This window comes from Heterodontus francisci, chromosome 2 (genome assembly GCF_036365525.1).
Source record: "Heterodontus francisci isolate sHetFra1 chromosome 2, sHetFra1.hap1, whole genome shotgun sequence".
NCBI classification, from domain to species: domain Eukaryota; kingdom Metazoa; phylum Chordata; class Chondrichthyes; order Heterodontiformes; family Heterodontidae; genus Heterodontus; species Heterodontus francisci.
This window is the reverse complement of record NC_090372.1, coordinates 132899133-132921889: the sequence shown is the minus strand read 5'-3', so window position 1 is coordinate 132921889 and position 22757 is coordinate 132899133. Positions and strand designations below refer to the sequence as shown.

The 22757-nt window shown below is 41.6% G+C and overlaps 1 protein-coding gene across 12 annotated transcripts in view; it reads left to right on the top strand.

The window, feature by feature from the left end:
• grb10b (growth factor receptor-bound protein 10b) overlaps positions 1-22757 on the top strand; it is a 272599-nt gene that overhangs the window by 141323 nt on the left and 108519 nt on the right. For 10 of the 12 annotated variants that reach the window (XM_068011037.1, XM_068010950.1, XM_068010990.1 and 7 more), the window contains one exon: positions 282-420. In XM_068011037.1, coding sequence (XP_067867138.1) covers positions 282-420 — 139 coding nt within the window. Of the gene's footprint in view, positions 1-250; positions 421-20398; positions 20576-22757 lie in introns of those variants that run through there. The other 2 variants (XM_068011013.1, XM_068011029.1) reach the window with 2 other exon arrangements.

Sequence of the window (22757 nt, the reverse complement as noted above, 5' to 3'; positions counted from 1 at the left end):
GAAATATTCAATCAAATTTGTTCCTCTGACAAAGCCATGCTGACTATCCTTGATTAATCCCTGCCTCTCCACGTGGAGATTAATCCTATCCCTCAGAATTTTTTGCAATAGTTTCCCTACCACTGATGTTAAACTCACTGGCCTGTATCAAGGTTTTTCAAAAATAAGTTGTATTACAGGTGGTAGAACAATGTAAATTGTGCTGATGCCCACAGATTAATGCAAAATTTGACTTGTGTGAATTATTCAGCTCAATTTTTGTGTGCAATCTTAATGTACAGAAGACTTCAGGAAGATGATCAATTCCGTACATCATCTTTGCCTGCCATCCCAAACCCTTTTCCAGAGCTATGCAGCCCTGCCAGCTCTCCAGTGTTGACTCCTGGTTCAATGCCTCAGAATCCACCTACCCATAATCATGTGAGTATATCTGCATTTAATGCTGTTTTAAAATGTGAATTGCTTTCCAGATGCATGAATCACCGTATGTCGAGTGCTATAACTAATTTCTTCATTTTCCTGATCATACCTATGAAGTTTTAAATTAACATTTTCATTTTACGTTGAAAACAAATGATTTGCTTTTAGTAAAATGTGAATGTAATAGGTCAACAGGGACAAAATGGCAGTGGTGACTCCTCTTAAGGTCTAATGTCATGTTGTTTGTGACTATTTGTGTATATAATAATGGCATCTTCTTGAATATTCCTGCGTTCCAGCAGTCTTTCTGCAGCTCATCTGTATTAATAAAGTTGTCATATATGTGACTTATTTGTACTGTATATAACCATGTTTAGTTTAAATGCTGTCTCGTCTGCTCTTGGTTATTTTCAGTGGTAGATGCTTTTACTCAATGATTGTTGGATTTAATTATCAATATAGTTGTACCTCTCAAAACTTTGAGTTTAGAGAATTCTTGGTTATATATAAATTGGAATAGAGTAACTGAACTTTGTGCTAAGCTGTTGGAACAGAACTTAGCCATCAGATCGCCGAGTCTGGACGGTAAGGCAGTTTCCAAGCAGTCCATTTCACCTTGCACCACTGAGCCAACTTGAATTTTCTGTCATTTTTGCTGGAATCAAATTATTAGTTCTGTATCTCCAGGTACTTGTCGCAGGTTTCCTTTAATGCAGAAGATCGCTACCAAATGAGTTTATGAAGCAATAAGGTTGACCGTGGCAACTGTTAATACCGATCCATTTGATAAGAGATAATGCTGTCGAGTTCCCATTTTGCGTTTCCTCCAACTCATGCTCTTTTGATCTAAGATACATTGTGTATGTTTGATATTAACGTTGAAATAAAAACTGAAAATATAAATTCAATATACCATTTGAAAAAGACGTCAACACAGAACTCATCTGATGAAGGATTGTTCTGATATTTACTTAACTTGTTCCGATAGTGTTGTGTATCTCCAACTTCAGATTTCCAAAAGTCATACATTTTTGTTTATCAATGAGCAATTTTCCTGGGCCTGTGCTGAAGTACATTGAATATCAGAAGATTGGGCAGGGGGAGGACACCTCTAAAGGAACTCAGTTGTATTTGTTTCCATTTAAATTAATAGAAGGAGCATTGAATGGCTTTCTTCACAGGCGTGTGCTTAGACGTAGATTTTTTGTTAATCCACGTAGTCTAGCTATGTTACCTGGGCAGACTCCGATGTCCCTGGCGTTTAGGGTATTGTGGAAAAACTATGATTCAATGTGTTTACACTGAATTGAGATTCATGGGATGAAAGTCTACTCTTTCTGCTGGCTGTAAGCATTCCATTTAAAATGAATATTCTAAGAGGAAAGAATGAGCCTATATTGTTTGGATTTTAGAGGAATGAGAGGTGATCTAACTGAAAAATAAAATATTCTGATGGGGGGCAAGCCCATCTACAGGGTAGATGCTGAGAGGATGTATCCCTTCATGGAATCTAGAACTAGGGGGCACTGTTTCAGAATAACTTTTAAGATTGAGATGAGGAATTTCTTGTAAGTGTTATGTCCTCGTGGGGAGAGGTGTGTGTGGTCCCTGCTGTTCAACTCCCAACTGACTATAGCAAGTGTTTTTGTGCCTACGGTTATAACCCCTTTGTGTTTTATTGGTCACATAAATAGACAGCGACAGGTTTTCTTGTAAGTTTAAAACAGAAGATTGTCTGTTGAGGGAATGTTCACTCCCGAAATGGTTGCAACTGAACTTGCACACGCATTCACTCGCATACACACGAGAAACAACAGAGAGGAAAAGGGATTAGTGGTTTGAAGTGAGATCAGGTTTCGGGGTTCATGGTAAACCTATTGAATCTTCTCGGAGGTCAATTTTTCTTTTAAGTTGCAGGCCTGGGTTGTTTGTAGATTTCTCTGGTTGAAATTTCCGTCTGAAGGCAGGAGATTACTTCCAGTTCTCTGCTGCACAATTGAAGTGTAGAATTCACAGCAGGGCATCTTCTTTTTGGCTTGCTGTATTTTTTTTCCCCAGCTCTCAGCTGGACAGTCTTTGGTGGTGGTTGTCTCACGCGGGTGCCCGCGCTCGGTCTCTCGCCTGTCTCTGTCTTTCTCACAGTGGTGAATGACAATAGGATGTGCGGATGTGGCTACTTCATGCCTTCTTTGTTTCATAAGAACCCATTCAATTCAAAAAAGTCTCTTGATTGGTTCAGGATGGGTATAATTGACACCTCTTAGCTTGGGAAGTATTCTTTTGTCCTCGCCAGACAGTAGACAGTTTGAATACGCAAGGCCAGGTCTTTTGACCTTTGGCGTCCATTTTTTCCAGCACATTGTCCAGTCTTTAAAAGAAAAATCCATCTTTTATAACGCTTCAGTTTGAGTTCTTGTATTTTCAGTCACTGCACTTCGCGTGGGCGTGATAGGGCCGTTCATCTTTGGATTTCTCTACCCCACAAAGCAGTGGAGGCTGGGTCATTGAATATATTCAAGGCTGCATTACACAGATTTTTGATCCACAAGCGAGTCGAGGGTTATTGGGGCGGGCAGGAAAGTAGAGTTCATGCTACAATCAGATCAGCCATGCTCTTATTGAATAGCGAAGCAGGCTTGAGGGGCCGACTGGCCTACTCCTGCTCTTATTTATGTGCTTATGTCAGCTGGACAATATTCAGGCTTGGGCTGATGTGTGGCACGAATGTTACTTGCCACTTAAGTGCCAGGCAATGACTATCTCCAATAAGAGAGAATCTAACTATCTCACCTTCACATTCAACGGCATTACCATTGCTGAATCACGCACTATCAATATCCTGGGGGTAATCAGAAGCTGAACTGAAGCAGCTACATAAATGCTGTGGCTACAAGAGCAGGTCAGAGGCTGGGAATTCTGCAGCGAGTAACACACTTCCTGACTCCCCAAAGTCTGTCCACCATCTACAAGGCACAAGTCAGGAGTGTGATGGAATAAAAACAAGAAATGCTGGAACTACTCAGCAGGTCTGGCAGCATCTGTGGAGAGAGAAGCAGAGTTTAACGTTTCAGGTCAGTGACCTTTCATCAGACATTCCATCATGTTTTGGAATGCTGTCCTCTTGCCTGGATGAGTGCGGCTCCAACAACATTCAGGAAACTCGACACCATCCAGGACAAAGCAGCCCACTTGATTGGAACCCCATCCCCCACCTTCAACGTTCACTCCCTCCAACACCGACGCACAGTGGCAGCAGTATCTACAAGATGCACTGCGGCAACTCACCATGCCTCCTTTGACAGCACCTTCCAATCTCCTTTCACCTAGAAGGACTAGGGCAGCAGCATGTGGGAACAGCACCACCTGCAAGTTCCCCTCCAAGTCACACACCATCCAGACTTGGAAAAATATCACCATTCCTTCACTGTTACTGGGTCAAAATTGTGGAACTCCCTAACAGCACTGTGGGTGTAGCCGCATCAGATAGACTGCAGCAGTTCAAGAAGGCAGCTCACCACCACCGTCTCGAGGGCAATTAGGGTTGGGCAACAAATGCTGGCCTTGCCAATGACACCTACATCCCATGAAAGAATAAAAAAAATCTCCACCTCAAATGGAGGCCCACAAGCTAACACAATCCCCAACTAATTGTAATTAGCACAAGATCAGTTTTTTGATTCACATGTGGGAATTGAAAACATTTTGTGTAGTTGGAGAGAATGTCTAGGAGGAAAGGGTTCAGACTCCTGGGATATTGGGACTAGTTCTCAGCAGAACTGGCCCATGCTCAATGGTTGAACTTCACCTGAACAGTGCTGGGACCAGTGCCCTCGCTAGGTGACCAGATATTGCTGTGAGGCAGGATGAATGGTAGGAAACAAGACAGTGAAGTATAAAGGGTTAAGAGTTTTTAAAAGATGAGTACAAAAAATGAAGTCATATGCAAAATGAAAGAGTAAAACTGAAAAGATAGATCTTTGCAGAAAAGAAAAAGCAGATATACATAAATGACCACTTTGCCTTGGTATTCAATGTGTGGTGGAAATGCAAGGGTACAAAAGGTAAAGGTACAGCACCAGATAAGATGACTGTAGATAAAGAGGTAGTGTTGCTAAGTTCAAAAGGGACCAGGCCATAATACTGAAATGCTGAGGTAAGGTCACGATGGAAAGCAGAGGCCCTGACTACAATCTTTCAACCAGCCAGTATGTGGAAGTTGTGCCAGACGATTGTAAGGTTGCCAGTGTAGAAACACTCAAGGTAGACGGGCGCAAATCACGTAACATTAAATTAGCTAACCGAAGATGAATTGCATGCGAACTTCGAAAAGCCACCATATGAAATCCAAGTAAATAATCACTTACAAAAGTTTTGTCTGGGAAATGTGTTAGCATATTTGGAGGAAATCCGTTATTGATGAAGATAAAAAATAGGATTTTGTCTATGTAGGTTTCAAAAGGGATTTGGTAAGATGTTGCGTGTAAAGGTTCTTGATATTAAGCTGCATAGTATTAAATGGTTTGTAGCAACATGGATAGGAAGCGATAGTGTTCAGTAGATGTTTTTAAATTGGAGGGATATGGGCAGCCTGATCACCTGGGGTTAGTGTTAAGACCAGTGTTCGAAATATAAATGATCTACATTGAATATTAAATGTCCAGCTTGTCCATGGCCATCAGAACATAATGCATGTCATCTTCCAAGGCAGCTGTCACAATACTTTCTTTTTCAGGTAGTTCACTATTCCAGAAAAGCCTGCAAGGTCTCAAGGTGGTTGTTGGGCAATTAAGGTTTTTTTTTTTAAGAGCAATAATACACTGTACCCAGGGCACCATCAGTGCACAGCGTTGGGACCAGGTGAGAAAGGTGTCTAGGGGTCTTCACCTGGTCTTCTTATAACAGGGTTTTTTTTTAAACACACTGATGAGCTCCCCCTTGGTGAATCCTTGTTCTTCACTTTCCAATTAAAAGGCAAAGAAATGACCATAACCAGGCTTTCTTAGGTTTAAAGAAGAAAAGTGAAATTTATTAAAACTTAAACTCTAATTTCGTTAATGCCTACGGATATACGACATGCACATGCAATACACATGCAAATAGGGACAGAAAAGAGCAGAAGAAAAATAGTGTAAAAGTTTGGGGCAATATCTGAAGAGTTGTTACAGTTCTTTGAGATCACTGTAGAGTCCTTGATTGTAGGTAGATCTTGCTTTTTGTTAGGGCCTGGTATTATTCTTAAACCTTGTTCACTAGGGGACTTTTCTCTCTTGGGGTTCATGTGTCTTCAGTGAGTTTTTGGAGTTCTGTCAGAAAGAGATGGGAGCAGACGAGAGGTCTTTTCAATCCAGGAGCAATCAGCTTTCTGCAGATTCTCAGTTCAAACTGTACAATTCAGAAAAAAAACAGACTGCCAAGCAGGTTAGTCATATGCAGTTCCGAAGAAGGGTCACTGACCCGAAACGTTAACTCTGCTTCTCTTTCCACAGATGCTGCCAGACCTGCTGAGTGATTCCAGCATTTCTTGTTTTTATTTTAGTCATATGACTAACTGGTTCAACCACAACTGTTTGTGGATTGTATTGGAGCAGGGGATAGCTCCTTTGTTCCAAGCAGTGTTTGTTAATATGCAAAATGTATTTCCAGCTAGGGGGCTGGCCACCCTTTGTCACAGGCCTTCTCTTGTTCCCAGCAACAATTTGAAATTTAATGTCCATGTGGTGAAATTAATGTGCCTCATTCTAGGCAGTTGGGGGCCTAGCATCATGATATGTGTGAGCATGGGGGTGAGGTTAAATAAGAATTTATAAGGTCTTTAAACATAAATTTATCTTAGTTTATTAATTAGTTAATTTGTTGTTTAAAGATATCTGGTTTGGTCTGTTTTATTCTGGGGGTTACTAAAGTGTTTTAATTTGGCTGTTTTCTGGTTAGGTGGGAAAACTTTAATACTCTGGAGTATTGGGAGTGCATTACTCCCATCTCAGTTGTAACAACGTGCATGCGTTGTGGGTGTGTAGGTGTAAATCAGTAAAAATGAAAGTTGGTGGCAATATTTAAATACTTGATTTAAATTCTTACAAAAGAGAATATCGAGGACAACTTAATCATGAATTGGTTCAATGCAAACTGAAAGATGCACTGCAGTTGTAATGACAGCAAGGCTGTCAGCATTTGCTGCTGTTATGCTGTGAAGCTAACAGCAATTTCTGGCACCCACACACTTGCAGTTAAAGGTGGAAATCAAGAACTTTCTTTATCATAGTCATTACGGCACAAAAGGAGGCCATTTGACCCATTGAGTCCATGCCGGCTCTCTGTAGAGCAGTCCAATCAGTACCGTTCCCTCGCGTTATCCCTGTAGCCCTGCAAGTTTATTTCCTTCAAGTGCCCATCCAATTTCCTTTTGAAATCATTGATAGTCTCTGCTTCCAGCACCCTTGTAGGCAGCAAGTTCCAGGTCATTACCACTCATTGAATAAATAAGTTCTTTCTCACATCCCCCTGCATCTCATGCCTAAAACCTTAAATCTGTGTCCCCTAGTCCATGAACCATCAGCTAATGGAAACATCTTTTCTTTGTCTACCTTATCTAAACCTGTCATAATCTTGTATGCCTCAATCAGATCTTCCCTCTATCTCCTTTGATCCAAGGAGAACAGCTCCAACTTCTCCAACTTAACTCATAATACTAATTCCCTTACTGTTCTATGGACCCTGATTTGAAATTTCTATTCATTAGTTTAACTAGTTAAGCTATAAATTTACTGTACCGTATAGTTTCCCGGTCCTAGTTTAAACTACTGCCCTAGATTTTTTTAAAAACTAATTATCACCAAGCAATTATCTACTTTTTAGGAAATACACAAATCAGCTCCATGCTGCTCCCCCCTCTCACTCTCCATTCCCTGCCACCGCTGCTGGTGTCTCTGATGTGGGCCACGCTGTTGCCCTGCTTGTTTGCCTCACCCTGCCACCCCTTCCTCTCTGTGGGCACAACAACCCCCCCCCCCAACCCCACCGGGCGGCAGAGGATAAGCGAGAGAGAGAAGGGGTTGGGTGGGTGGGGGGTTTGAGGAGAGCTTTTCCTTTACTGTCGTTACTGATGTCTCTGATTAGGTCAGTAATTTTTCTGTTCCTCCACAGGATGTGCTGTTGTCTCCACTGATGGCAATCTTTAGAAATACTGATGAGAAATTTCCCTGTTATCCTATAATGCAGCTAAAAACCCCTTGTTAATGAGGAGTAACTTGGTTTTTAATTACATGCAAAGTTATAGCTGCTGCTGCAGTCTTTCCACCTTGGAAAACGAATTTTATGTTTGTGTAATGTCATTTTTAAATTCTGATTTCATGCTTTTTGGTATTTCAGCTTCTAACATAGAAAATAGGAGCAGGAGTAGGCCATTCGGCCCTTCAAGCCTATTCTTTATGATCATGGCTGATCATCCAACTGGGTAACCTGTTCCCGCTTTCCCCCCATATCCTTTGATCCCTTTCGCCCCAAGAGCTATATCTAACTTCTTCTTGAAAACATACAATGTTTTGGCCTCAACTGCTTTCTGTGGTAGTGAATTCCACAGGCTCACCACTGTCTGAGTGAAATAATTTCTTCTCATCTCAGTCCTGAAAGGTTTACCCCGTATCCTAACATGCATGTCCCAATCATTTATTTTGCTCTGTAAGATTTACAATGAGTGAAGCATAATTTTAATTCCTCGTTTTATTGTCTGAGAATTCTTCAGTATGACTGGTTACCTATCTTACTTGATGACATCACTGTTGCTGGAGGCCTGAAGATCCCTTGACTTAGCGCCAGATTCAAATTAACTTTGGGAAAGGTGAAAACCATGCCATAGAGATTGCTTGATCTTTGTGGGCATCTCTCCTCCACATCAATGGCAAGGAGCAATGCTTCACCACTGATCGCAAAATCCAGGCCAATAAGTAAAATTCAAATATTACGGAAGTTAGTCAAGCCAAAGGAAGTTGAAGTGCTAAGATCTGGAACCAAGTGCCAAACTGAGACTCACCCCATGGCTTTACTTAATGCAGAAGAAGCTTGATGGTTCTGGAGCCAGTTGTGCTGGTCAACTCCACTTAGAAGCATTTTTTCTCTAAGCTTGTTAGCTTGCAAATTTTAAAATTGTACGGGTGCTTACTGCTGTAAGCCTTCTGCTTCTGCAGCTATATGCTATTTCTCACTCACCAATTGGTGAGCATTCAGTCAAAGCCTGAAGCTCGCTGATAATATTTAATTAGACAATTCATGTAGCACCCTCTTTCCAGTCAGGCTTTTTCTTTTTCTTCTCCCCCATTGAATCAAAATCATCTGTTTGGTACATTTAAAAAAAAACTTGTACATTTCTTTGCTCTGCAGTTACATATGTGTTAAATTCATTTATCATGCAAATTTTAATAGTTTCTAGATTTATATTTCAGTACTAGTCTTGGAAATGGAATTGTTTTCTTGTGGAAGTTTTACCCTGACAAAATGGCTTACCTGCTGTTGTTTATATATTTAGATGCTGAAATTTCTTTCAAATGCTCTATGTGTTTATTGAATAAATGATTTTTGCTTTGATCTCTAGGTTGCAATTAATATAAAAAGCCACTTGGCAGTATACTAGGCAATCTGAAATCTCATTGTGGGGGAAAAAAGCTTGAATTTATATTGAAAATTAATCAGTTTTCGTTTAAATAATGACCTTGAAGTTAAAACTTATAAATCTGCATTGGTTCTCCATTTTTCACTAGAAGTGATTTAAGAGGACTCATAGAATTTTGATGCATTAGCTTGACTTATTTATCATTGATTTTTATTTTTTAAAATCACATTTTTATGGTTTCGGTTCTGGGAAAGCATTATTTGTTTAAAAGCGCGTTCAGATGGAAAATGACGTATTTTACATGGTGTGTTCTTAATGAAAGAAAATGTTGTTTGGCATTGTTAACTATTGTCCAAGTCCTACGGCCATATGAATTAGGAGCAGAAGTAGGCCATTCGGCCACTCGCGCCTGCTCCGCCATTTAATAAGATCATGACTGATCTATTTCTGTCTCGAATTCCACATTCTCATCTACCCCCGATTAATCTTTGATTCCCTTGCCTAACAAGAATCTATCTACCTCTGCCTTAAAAATATTCAATGACCCTGCCTGCACCTCCACCTGAGACATAGAATTCCAAAGTCGCACAACCCTCTGAGAAAAAAAATTCTCCTCGTCTCTGACCTAAAAGGGCGATGCCTAATTTTAAAACAGTGCTCCCTAGTTCTGGACTCACCCACAAGAGGAAACATCCTTTCCACATCCACCTTGTTCAGGATCTTGTACACTTCAATCAAGTCTCCCTTCACTCTTCTAAACTCGAGTGAAAACAAGCCCAGTCTGTCCAACCTTTCCTCATAAGACAACCCACTCATTCCAGGTATCAATCTTGTAAACCGCCTCCAATGCATTCACATCCTTCCTTAAATATGACCAAAACTGCACACAGTATTTGAGATGTGGTCTCACCAATGCCCTGTATAACTGAAGCATAACATCCTTTTATTTTCAATTCCTCTCATATTGAAGGATAGCATTCCATTAGCCACCTTTATTACTTGCTGTACCTGCATACTAACTTTTGTGACTCATGCACTAGAACACCTAGATCCCTCTGCACCTTGGAGTTCTGCAGGCTTCTGGAAAGAGTTCTGAAAATTATATGTATGGGATGAAATATTAAACCACTTGCAGTGGCATTAAGAGCATAGATAAGAGCAGGAGCAGATCATACAGCCCCTTGAACCTGTTCCGCCATTTACTATGACCATATCTGATCTACCTCAACTTCACTTTCTTGCCCAGTCCCCATGTCATCCCTTGTTTCCATGAAAAAACAAAAGTCTGTGTCTCAGCCTTGAATCTACTTAACGATGCGCATCCACAACCCTCTGGGGTAGATGATTCCAAAGATTCCACAACTCTTTAAGTGAAGAGGTTTCTCCTTGACCCCTTATCCTCAGACTGTGCCCCCCGTGTTCTAGATTTCCCAGCCAGGAGAAGCAACCTCTCAATGTTGACTTTAAGCCCCTTCAGAATCTTGTTTGTTTGAATGAGATCACTTCTCATTCTTCTAAACTCCAGAGTGTATAGGCCCAATTTATTAGTTTTTCATCATAGGATAGACCTCTCACCCCAGCAACCAATCTAATGAACCTTCGCTGTAACCTCTTCAAGGCAAGTATATCCTTCCTTCGATATGAAGGCCAAAACTGCACACAGTACTCCAGGTGCAGTCTCACCAAAGCCCTACGCAACAATAGCAAGACTTACTTATTCTTGCACTCCAGTCCCCTTGCAATAAAGGCCCACATGCCATTTGCCTTGCTAATTGCATGTTGTACCTGCATGGTAACTTTGTTCCTTGTGCGAGTAGACCCAAGTCTGTCTGAATGTAAAAATTTAAAAAATTTTCATCTTTTAAAAAATATTCTGCTTTTCTAGTACCAAAGTGAATAACCTCACACTTCCCCATATTATACTCCATCTGCCATCTTGCTGCCCACTCACTTAACCTGCCTATATCTCTCTGCTGCCTCTTTGTGTTTTCCTCGCATCTTATAATCCCACCAAGCTTTGTATCATCAGCAAACTTGGATATACATTAGTCTTGATTTCTTTGTCTAAGTCACTAATATAGAATGTGAATAGCTAAGGCCCCAGACTAGCTGTATTGCTATTGTGTTGTTCAGGGACATCACAGAATAGTTCAACAAGTGAAACCCTGCTCGGAGGTCTTTGTGAACTTTAAAAAAAAAAACACCTTTCATTTAATAGCAAATCAATTTATTAAAAAAAAACTCTTAAAATGAAAAGTCCATCTTTTCTCTAATTTCAACAGAAGGTGCTGGAAATACTCACCAGGTCAGGCAGCATCTGTGGTGGAAAGAAGCAGAGTTAATGTTTCAGTTCTGTGATCTTTCAACAGAGTTCTGATCAAAAGTAAAGTTTCAATTTAAAATGCAACATTATTACAGCAAGACTGCTTATTGAAACTGATTATTTGAAATTTTTGAGGTTCTATTTTAATTAAATTGATAACACTATTGATTAGACTTTTTACTGCTTTAATTTGTTTTGTGTTAGGTAAGCTTAAAATTATTTTGTGGTGTGTATGCCAGCTCAAATTGTAGTTGATTACCTGTTAATATGCATCTGGAATATTGGAAAAAACATGCGCTGCATTAGTTTCTATTCATACAAGTGTAATTTTTAATATAAATGCATCTGTTTGTCCCAAGTTAATATCTTAAGTGGAAATTCTGTCCCAGGCTATTGATGAAGCAAAGTTCGTAAATGATTTTTAATGGGAATTAAGTAGTTACTTGAAAAAGAATATTGGAAGGCCATATATGGGGAGTGAGCCAGAGCATAGAAATAGACCTGGTGACTTATGTGGGTTTAAAAAGTTTGATATGTGCTTAAATAAGTCCAAATGGCTTGTGTTTCTAGTTTTCTTACATTCTGTTGTACCATGATTGAACTTTGTAAATTGCTGAGAGCAGATATGAGGATTCACTTTTAAATGAGGCTCAGTTCAGACTATGCATTTACTCCAGCGATACGATCCTCAATATTGTAGCTTTCATCTCGGATTTTTAACTGTAACTTATAGTTCAGTTTTTTAACAGTCCTTGAACTGAATAAAATCACATGCTTACAATCATGCAGAATCAATTCATACTGCAGCTGTTATCCAGGCATCAGTAGTGAAAAGAAGTGGTGAAAGCTCCGATGTCAAGCGCTTAGGAGGTCAAAGAAATTGTGGTACATGGTACCAGATCAGAATTAAAAGTACACTTTCGTCTAAGGAGAAAATGTGAAGGTTCCATATGTACGCTGATGATACCCAGCTTTATCTCACCACCATCACTCGACATCTCCATTGCCTTTGATTTGTCATGTTGCTTGTCTGACATCTAGCAATGGATGAGCAGCAATTTCTTCCAACTAAGTATGGAGAATTACATAAAATATTTAGCACAGAAACAGACCCTCCAGCCCAACCAGCCCATGCTGGCATTTATGCTCCACTCGAGCCTCCTCCTGCCTGAACTCATCTAACTCTATCAGTATGACCCTCTAATCCCTTCTCTCTCATTCTCATGACACTCTGGGTAAAGATTTTTTTTTTTGAATTTTCATTTTGTTTTTTTGGTAACTATTTTTATTACCTCTTGTTTTGCTCTTCCCCACAAGTGGAAACACTCACTGTCTCTACCCTATTAAAACTTTGCATAATTTTAAGGACCTCCATTCGGTTCACCCTCAGCCTTCTCTTTTCAAGAGAAAATAGACACAACCTATTCATCCTTTCCTGATGGGTATAACCAGTCATTTTTGGTACCATCCTTGTAAATCTCTTTTACACACTTTTCAGTGTCTCTGTATCACTCTTATATAACAACCAGATTTGCCTTCAGTCACTGCCACAAATCTCATTCACCAACCACCGACTCCATCCCTTTCCCCGACCTCTGTCTGGTTCGCAGCCTTGGCATCCTATTTGACCCTACTGTAAGATTCAAACCACGTATCTGCTCCAGTTCCAAGACCATCTACTTCCGCCTCCGTAACATTGCCTGTCTCTGCCTCTGTCTCAGCTGCTGAAAACCTCATCCATGCCTTTGTTGCCTCTGTACTCAACTATACCAATACTGTCCTGGCTGACCTCCCACTATGCACTGAACTCATCCAAAATTCTGCTGGCCATATTCTAACTCTGACCAAGTCCTGTTTACCCATCATCCCTTTACGCACTGACCTGCATTGGCTCCCAGTCCAGAAATGCCTAGATTCTTAAAATTCCTACTTTAATGGCCTTGTCTCTCCCTAATACAGTTACCTCCTCCAGCCCTATTAACCACCTGCCTCGCCTGAGATCTTTGCATTACTTCAATTCTGACCTCTTGTGTATTCCTGATTTTAATCCTGCAGCATTGGTTACTGTGCCATCAGCTGCCTAAACCTGAAGCTCTGAAATTTCTTCCCTAAACCTCTCTGTCTTTCTCTCCTTTTAAGATGGTCCTTAAGATGTACCACTTTGACCAAGCTTTTGGTCACGTCCTAATATCTCCTTATGTTGCTAAGTGTCGAATTTTGTTTGAGAACCCTCCTGTGAAGCCACAGCAGCAGAGCACATCATGAGAGAGCAGTTTAAAATGAGTACGGGAACCACTGTCAGAGACACAGCAGTAGAGCACATCTCCACATCTCCAACAGCACAGCATACGATCAGAAAGGTGTGACATCACAGGAAACAGGTAAGTGATTAGCTGGGTAAAACGTCGGAGCTACAAGCAGCGCGAGAGGGGAGAGAGAGCAGCAAGGCACGGGGAGCTAGTCAGTGAGTAACTGGTGGTTTTTATTTTATTTGCTGATTTTTATTTAAATCTATCTACTAAGTAGAAGCTGAAATACCAGTCGTCGGTAGGTGGTTACTCGTTTGTTCATTCTATTTCTAACCATTTTATTTATTGAAATTCCAAGTTTAGTGTACTAAATAAATAATTTGAGGCATGGCGGGGCTGCTCTTACCTGTCGAACACGCATCCTGTGCCATGTGGGGACTCCAGGACCCTACTAATGTCCTTGACAACTACATGTGCAGAAAGTGCCACCAAATGCAAAAACTCTAGTGCTGAATCTTGGAACTCAAGGAGCAGCTGGTGTCGCTGACGTGCATTTGTGAGGATGAGAGAAACGTGGATAGTGCATTTCGGAAGGTGATCACCCTGCAGTTTAAGAGAGTGCAGGTAGAGAGGAACTGGGTGGCTGCCAGACGGACAAGTAGGACAAGGCAGGTAGTGCAGGAATCCCCAGTGAAAATTCCAGTTTCCAACCGGTATTCAGTTCTGAATACCAATGGGAGAGAAGGGTTCCTCTGGAGAATGCAGCGAGAGTTAAAGCATAGCTACCCTACCCGAACCCGACCAGATCTGATGACGTATCAGATTTGGGTCGGGTCGGGTCTCTCTTCTGGGTCCGGCATTCGGGCTCGGGTAAGGTCGGGCTAGACGTGGAGACAATGCTGCCTTGCTCGGGGAGGGAAGTAATCTTCAAAATTTGAACATTCAGTTGGGACGTCAAGGCGGGAAACATGATGCCAGAATGGATGATCACAACATTTGGACAAGGTAGAGCACAATAACCTGTTTTATATAATTAACTTTATTACAGTGGTCAGGCGCGAGAAAAAATCAAAGGACTTGGGCCTAGGTCGGGTTCGGGTTGGATGTGGTCGGGTCGGGTTTCAATTTCATGCCCGAGCAGGCCTTTAGTGAGAGTCATGACCAGAGCACCATGGGTGGCTCAGTTGTGCAGGGAGGAAGGAGAAAAGGCAGGAGAGCAGTAATGGTAGGGGATTCTATAGTTATGGGAACAGACATGCGTTTCTGTTGTTGCAGACGTGATTCCAGGATGTTGTCCTTCCTCACTTGTGCGAGAGTCATGGATATCACTCGGCGGCTGCAGAGCATTCTGGAAGGTGAGGGTGCACAACCAGAGGTTGTGGTCCACTTTGATACCAACGATATAGGTAGAAAAAGGGATGAGGTCCTGCAGGCTGAGTTTAGGGAGTTAGGAAAGAGATTAGCAAGCAGGACTTCAAAGGTAGTAATCTCCAGATTACCACCAAGGCCATGTGCTGGTGAGTACAGCAATAGGAGAATACACCAGATGAATGTGTGGCTGGAGAAATGGTGCAGGAGGGAGGGCTTCAGATTTCTAGACATTGGGACCGGTTCTGGGGAAGGTGGGACCTGTACAAGCTGGACGGTCTACACCTGCACAGGACCGGGATGGATATCCCTGCGCAGGAAGGTTTGCTAGTGCTGTTTGGGATGGTTTAAATTAGACTGGCAGGGGGATGGGAACCTGAGGGCAGTTTCAGATAGGACAAATTCAGAGCAGGGGATGGGAGGCAGCTGATTAGCGAGTGACTCTGAAAGACAGAAGAAGCAAAGGTTAAAATTTGTACAGCGCAGGAATTTGGCAGTGTTAAAGGGTATTTATTTAAATGCAAGGAGTCTAGCAAATAAAACTGATAAGCTGAGGGCACAGATAGACTCATGGCAGCGTGATATCATTGCTATAACGAAAAGTGGGTTGCAAGAGGAGGAAAAATTGGAGCTCAGCATTCCTGGATATAGTTTTGAGGCAGGATAGCGAGAAGAATTTTTTTTTTAAAAAAGGAGGGAATGTAGCATTATTGGGTAAAGAATCAATAACAGCTGTGAGGAGGGATGATATGCTACAAGAATCATCAAATGAGGCCAGATGGGTTGATCTCCGAAATAAAAAAGGGGCAGCCACACTCCTAGGAGTGTATTGTAGATCCCCAAGTAGTGAGGGAGAAATATGTAGGCAAATTTCTGAGGGCAAAAACAATAGGACGACGATGGTAGGGGATTTCAACTACCCTAATATCAACTGAGATACAAACAGTGTGAAGGGCACAAAATTCTTGAACTGCATTCAAGAGAAACTTTTTTAGCGAGCACGTAATGAGCCCAACGAGAGGGGGCGCAATTCTAGATTTAGTCTTAGGAAATGAAGCTGGGCAAGTGGATGAAGTAGCAGTGGGTGACCATTTTGGAGATAGTGACCATAATACAGTTTGATTTAGCATTATTATGGAAAAGGGCAAGGATAGAACAGGAGTAAGAGTTCTAAATTGGGTGAAGGCAAATTTTACGATGCTGAGAGGTAATCTGGAAAAAGTGGACTGGATACAGCTACTTGAAGGAAAATCAGTGGCAAATCAGTGGGAGGCATTCAAAAGAGAGATTCTATGGGCACAGCATAGACATGTCCCCACAAAGGAAAAGTCTGGTACTGCCAAATCTAGAGCTCCCTGGTTACCTAGAAGCATACAGGTTACGTTAAAGCAGAAAAAGAAAGCTTATGATCACAAAAAAGTGATACTTTAGAAAGCCTAGAGGAGTATAGAAAGTACAGGTGTGAAGTAAAAAAGGAAATTAGGAAAGCAAAGAGAGGACCTGAAAAAATATTGACAGGTAAAATCAAGGAAAACCCAAACATGTTTATCAGTACATTAAGAGCAAGAGGATAACTAAGGAAAGGATAGGACCTATCAGTGATATACAAGGTAACCTATGCGTGGATGCAGAAGATGTGGGCAGGGTTCTTAATGAGTACTTTGTCTCTGTCTTCACAAAGGAGAGGGTGATGCAGACATTGTAGTTAAAGAGGAGGAGTGTGAAATATTAGATATGATGAGCATAATGAGAGAGGAAGTACTAGAGGGTCTGACATCCTTGAAAATGGATAAATCACCAGGGCCGGATGGATTGTATCCCAGGCTGTTAAAAAGGAAGTCATGGAGGGAATGGCGGATGCTTTGAGGCTCATTTTCAAATTCTGACTGGAAAAAGGCGCAAGGTACCAGATGATTGGAGTTCTGCGAATGTTGTACCATTGTTTAAAAAAGGTGCGAGGGACAGGCCAAATAATTATAGGCCGGTCAGTCTGACCTCGGTGGTGGGCAAAATATTAGAATTAATTCTGAGAGATGGGATAAACTGTCACTTAGGCACAGATTAATTAGGGATAGCCAGCAAGGATTTGAGGGAAGCTCATGTCTTACCAACTTAATTTAATTTTTTGAGGACATAGCAAGGAGGATTGATGAGGGTAGTGCAGTGGATGTTGTCTACCTGGATTTTAGTAAGGCATTTGACAAGGTCCCACTTGACAGACTGGTAAGAAAAGTAAAAGCCCACGGGATACAGGGAAATGTGGCGAGTTGGATCCAAAATTGGCTCAATAACGGGAAACAAAGGATAATGGTTGACGGATGTTTTTGCGAATGGAAGGTGGTTTCCAGTGGCGTTCCACAGGGCTCAGTGTTGGGTCCCTTGCTGTTTGTGGTATATATTAATGATTTTGACTTAAATGTGGGAGGCATGATTGGGAAATTTGCAGCTGACGCAAAAATTGGCCGTGTAATTGATAGTGAAGAGGATAGCTGTAGACTCCAGACTGATAATGTTTAGGTTAAGTGGATGGAAAAGTGGCAAATGGAATTCAATCCGGAGAAGTGTGAGATAATGCATTTGGGGAGGGCAAACACATCAAGAGAATACACAATAAACGGGAGGATATTGAAAGGGGTAGAGGAAGTGCGAGACCTTGGAGTGCATGTCCACAGGTCCTTGTAGATGGCAGGACAGGTAGATAAAGTGGTGAAGATGGCATATGGAATGTTTTCCTTTATTGGCTAAGGTACAGAATACAAAAGCAGGGATGTAATGCTGGAACTGTATAAAATGCTGGTTAGGCCACAGCTAGATTATTGCATACAGTTCTCATCACCACTTTGCAGGAAGGACATGGTTGCTGTGGAGAGAGTACAGAGGGGATTTACAAGAATGTTGTCAGGGCTTGAAAATTGCAGCTATGAAGAAAGATTGGATCGGCTAGGGTTGTTTTTCCTTAGAACAGAGGAGGCTGAGAGGTGACTTCATAGAGGTGTAAAAAAACTGAGGGACCTAGATAGAGTAGACAGGAAGGACTCATTTCCCATAGCAGGGAGGTCAATTACAGGAGGCACAGGTTAAAGATGATTGGTAGAAGGATTAGAGGATTTATGAGGAAAAACTTTTTCACTCAGAGGGTGGTCGGTGTCTGGAAATCGCTGCCCGGATCAGTGGTGGAGGCAGAAACACTCAATTCATTTAAAAGGTACCTGGACCTGCACCTGAAGTGCTGTAATCTGCAAGGCTAAGGACCAGGTGCTGGAAGGTGGGATTGGAATGGACAGCTAGTTTTTTCAGCCAGCGCAGACATGATGGGCTGAATGACCTCTTTCTGTGCCATAACCTTACTATGATTCTAAGCTCCTTGGGATGCTTAACTGTATTAAAGATGCAAATAAGTGCTTGTTGTTGCTGGGTGACTTGCATTAACCAAACAAATTGGGTATATTCAAACGTTCTTTACCAATTCTGAACCATAGGACGTAGAGAAGAGGAGCAGGCCATTAGCCCCCTAACCTGTTCTGCCATTCAATGAGCTTGTGGCTGATCGACTTAACTCCATATACCTGCCTCTGTCCTTAATGAAAATCATTCTCATTTTAAAGTAACAATTTATCTGGTGTCAATTGCTGTTAGTGGAAGAACAGAAAGAACATTGCATTACTGTTCCATAACAGTGCATTTTTTAAAATTGGCATGTGAGCAACACTAGTCAGGTCACATTTTTTACTTACTCCATCCTGGTCACCAACTTTCTGTTGGTGATAGCATGACAGGAGAGTGACTGATGAAAGTAAGTGCATAACAAGGTGGATTTAGATGCAAGAGTGCTAATGTGTAAATAGTTGTGGATCTGTGGCACTGTTCATTCAGTTGGAGGTTTTATAACGGGGTTGTCCAACCTTTTCGCATGAGGGGCATCACAGTTTTTGTCTTACATGGGGGGCTGGTGAGGCAATTTCTGAAAAATAAAGGCATTAAAATTTATCTTACTATTAATCAAAACAGCAGCAAATGTACATTTTTGTGAAGAAGCTTTAAATGAGAAGATTAATTTATTGACTTACTTTCTTGATCACTCTATCTCTGTATTCTCCCTCTCTCTCAAGTTGCAGAGAGCAGGAACAGTCAGCAGATGGTTGATCAGTTTTCTAAAAAAAAAACATCGCAAGTTTCACAGCTGACAGTGGGAACAGCCGTTCCCCAACTTCGGACAGATTCGGGGATTTCCGACGGGCTTTTAAAAAAACCCAAATTTGGGGAACGGCTGTTCCCGCTGTCAGCTGTGAAACTGACTTGCAACGTTTTTAAAAAGGTCGGTCTGCAAGAAGACGACAATGGGAGATTTCTCATCTCCAGTCATGGAGCCCTGGCGAGGATGAGTAATGGCCTCAGTACAGGTTGCACGTTTGACAGGCCAAATTCTGCTAATGGGCCATATGTTGGACAACCCTGTTTTATAACATTGTATCATCAGGGACACTGTTTTATCAGTATTTAGGATGGCCTTTGGGATCTGGGAGCCATCACTTGCTTTATTCACATTGTGAAGCAACCCCCACACCACCCCGTGCAATCTTGTCAAGTCCTCCCCTACCCTTGAAACTTCTCCCCAACTAGAATTGTCCTCAAGTTCTCACCCATTCAAATTCTGCTTTATTACTCTGTAATACTCTGCTTCCTATTTGCACCTCATCCCACCAGTCTCTTGCATCCACTGAAAATCAGTGGAACCCATCATTTTCATCCCCTTCACTCAAATCCTGTTTTACTACCTGCTTATTACCCAAAGCCCCTCCTATTCACCACCAACCTCTTCCCACTCACCAACAACCACACTGCTTCCAGATGCTTTCTTTCTCCTACCAGCAAGATTTTATTCCTCTCCATCATTCAACCCAATTTTGAACTCTTCTAACAAATTCCAACATGATGCCATCCTCTTTGAAAACCAAAGTTCCAATATACTGCCGCATCAGTTGCATTTATATAGGGCCTTTAGTGTATGAAAACAAGTCAGCGCTTCACAGAAGCATGATCAGATTTTTAAAAAAAAGAGAAGCATGGAGTTGAGGAAGTATTAAAAGCACTCAATGTTCGAAGCTCATCAACATCAATACAACATAGGCAGACTAACACTCAATTTTTTAATGGAATTTAAGTACTTAGATATAGTTAATGTGTAAAATGTGGAAATTATAAATGGATATGCAAATTCAAAATATAACTTGATATTTTCTATTAATTTGCATTCATTGCCTATTCATAAACCTTAAATTGTATGTAAATCGTAAAGTATTCAATGTAATTTCATTTTTCAATCAAATTAATTTCATTCCTATATTTATTTCTTTCACTTAGTCCATCACATTACTTTCTAATCAGCATTCCTTTTATTTCAGATAACACCTGAAAACCATAGTCCTTTGCTTTTTGACAAACCTGTTTTTGGGTGCACATGGATACAATGAAATTTAAGCAGGAAATATCATAATTTAGCACTTCCTCTCTGATGCATATTAAAATGGTGACTGATCTCGTTGCTGAAGTTACCAGCAGATGGTGCTGTAACCAATTGAAAACCTCATGTTACGGAAGATTGGACCAGAAGTAGGTATTTAATGCCTTGAGCTTGTTGCGCCATTCATTGAGGCCGTGACTGATCTGCAACCTAACTCCATATACATGCCTTTACTTCAAATACATGCCTTTGTACCATATCCCTTAATACCTTTGGTTAACAAAAATCTATCATAGAGTCATAGTTATACAGCACAGAAATAGGCCCTTAGGCCCATCATGTCTGTGCCGGCCATCAAGCACCTTTTTTATTTTTTATTTTATTTATTTAGAGATACAGCACTGAAACAGGCCCTTCGGCCCACTGAGTCAGTGCCGACCAACAACCACCCATTTATACTAACCCTGTAGTAATCCCATAATCCCTACCACCTACCTATTCTAATCCCATTTTCCAGCACTTGGCCCGTAGCCTTGTATGCTATGGCGTTTCAAGTGCTCATCTAAATACTACTGAAATGTTGTGAGGGTTCCTGCCTCTACCACTTATTCAGGCTGTGCGTTCCAGATTCCAACCACCCTCTAGGTGAAAATTTTTTTCCTCAAATCCCCTCTAAACCTCCTGCACCTTACCTTAAATCTGTGCCCCCTGGTTATTGACTCCTCTGCTAAAGGAAAAAGTTTCTTCCTATCTAACCTATCAATGCCCCTCATAATTTTGTATACCTCCATCATATCTCCCCTCAGCCTTCTCTGCTCTAAGGAAAACAACCCCAGCCTTTTCAGTCTCTCTTCATAGCTGAAATGCTCCAGCCCAGGCAACATCCTGGTGAATCTCCTCTGCACCCTCTCCAGTGCAATCACATCCTTCTTGTAGTGTGCTGCCCAGAACTGTACACAGTACTCCAGCTGTGGCCTAACTAGCGTTTTATACAGCTCCATCATAACCTCCCTGCTCTTATATTCTATGCCTCGGCTAATAAAGGCAAGTATCCCATATGCCTTCCTAACCACCTTATCTCGCTGTGCTGCTGCCTTCAGTGATCTATGGACAAGTACACAAAGGTCCTGCTGTACTTCCTGAGGTCCTAACATCCATTGTATATTCCCTTGCTTTGTTAGTCCTCCCAAAATGCATCACCTCACACTTCTCAGGATTAAATTCCATTTGCCACAGCTCCGCCCATCTTACCAGATTATTGATTTCAAATGAGCAGTTGTCTGAGCATGAACTGCCTTATGGGGAAGAGTTCCAAACTTTGCGTGTAGAAGTGTTTCCTAATTTCGCTCCTGAAAGATCATAGAATCAAAGAAATTTACAGCACGGAAGGAGGCCATTTTGCCCATTGTATCTACACCGGCTGCCAACTAGGCATCCAGCCTAATCCCATGTTCCAGCTCTTGGTCTGTAGCCTTGTAGGTTACAACCCTTTATGTGTATATTTATTTTATTTATTTAGAGATACAGGACTGAAACATGCCTTTCGGCCCACCGAGTCTGTGCCGACCATCAACCACCCATTTATACTAATCCGACATTAATCTCATATTCCTACCACATCCCCACCTTCCCTCAATTCTCCTATCACCTACCTATACTAGGGGCAATTTATAATGGCCAATTTACCTATCAACCTGCAAGTCTTTGGCTGTGGGAGGAAACCGGAGCACCCAGTGAAAACCCACGCGGTCACAGGGAGAACTTGCAAACTCCTCACAGGCAGTACCCAGAATCGAACCCGGGTTGCTGGAGCTGTGAGGCTGCGGTGCTAACCACAGTACGTATATCCACGTACTTTTCCAATATTGTGACGGTTTCTGCCTCTTCCACTGTTTCAGGCCGTGAGTTCCAGATCCTAATTGCCCTCTGAGTGAAAAAATTTCCCCTGGAATCCCCTCTAAACCTCCTACGCTAAATCTCTGCCCCCTGCTTTTGGACTCCTCAACCAAGGGGAACAAGGCCTTCCTATCCACTCTCTCTAGACTTTTCATAATTTTATACACTTCAATTAGGTCTTCCCACAGCCTCCTCTATTCCAAAGAAAACAACCCTAGCCTATACAATCTTTCCTCATATCTAAAATTCCTCAGTCCAAGCAATATCCTTGTAAATCTCCTCTGTACCCTCTCTAGTGATGTCACCTTTTTCCTATAGTGCAGTGACCAGAACTGCACTTATTGCTTCAGCTTGTGGCTTACCTAGTGTTTTATGAGTTCCAGCCTAACCTCCCAGCTCTTATATTCTGTGCCTCAGCTAATAAAAGCAAGTACC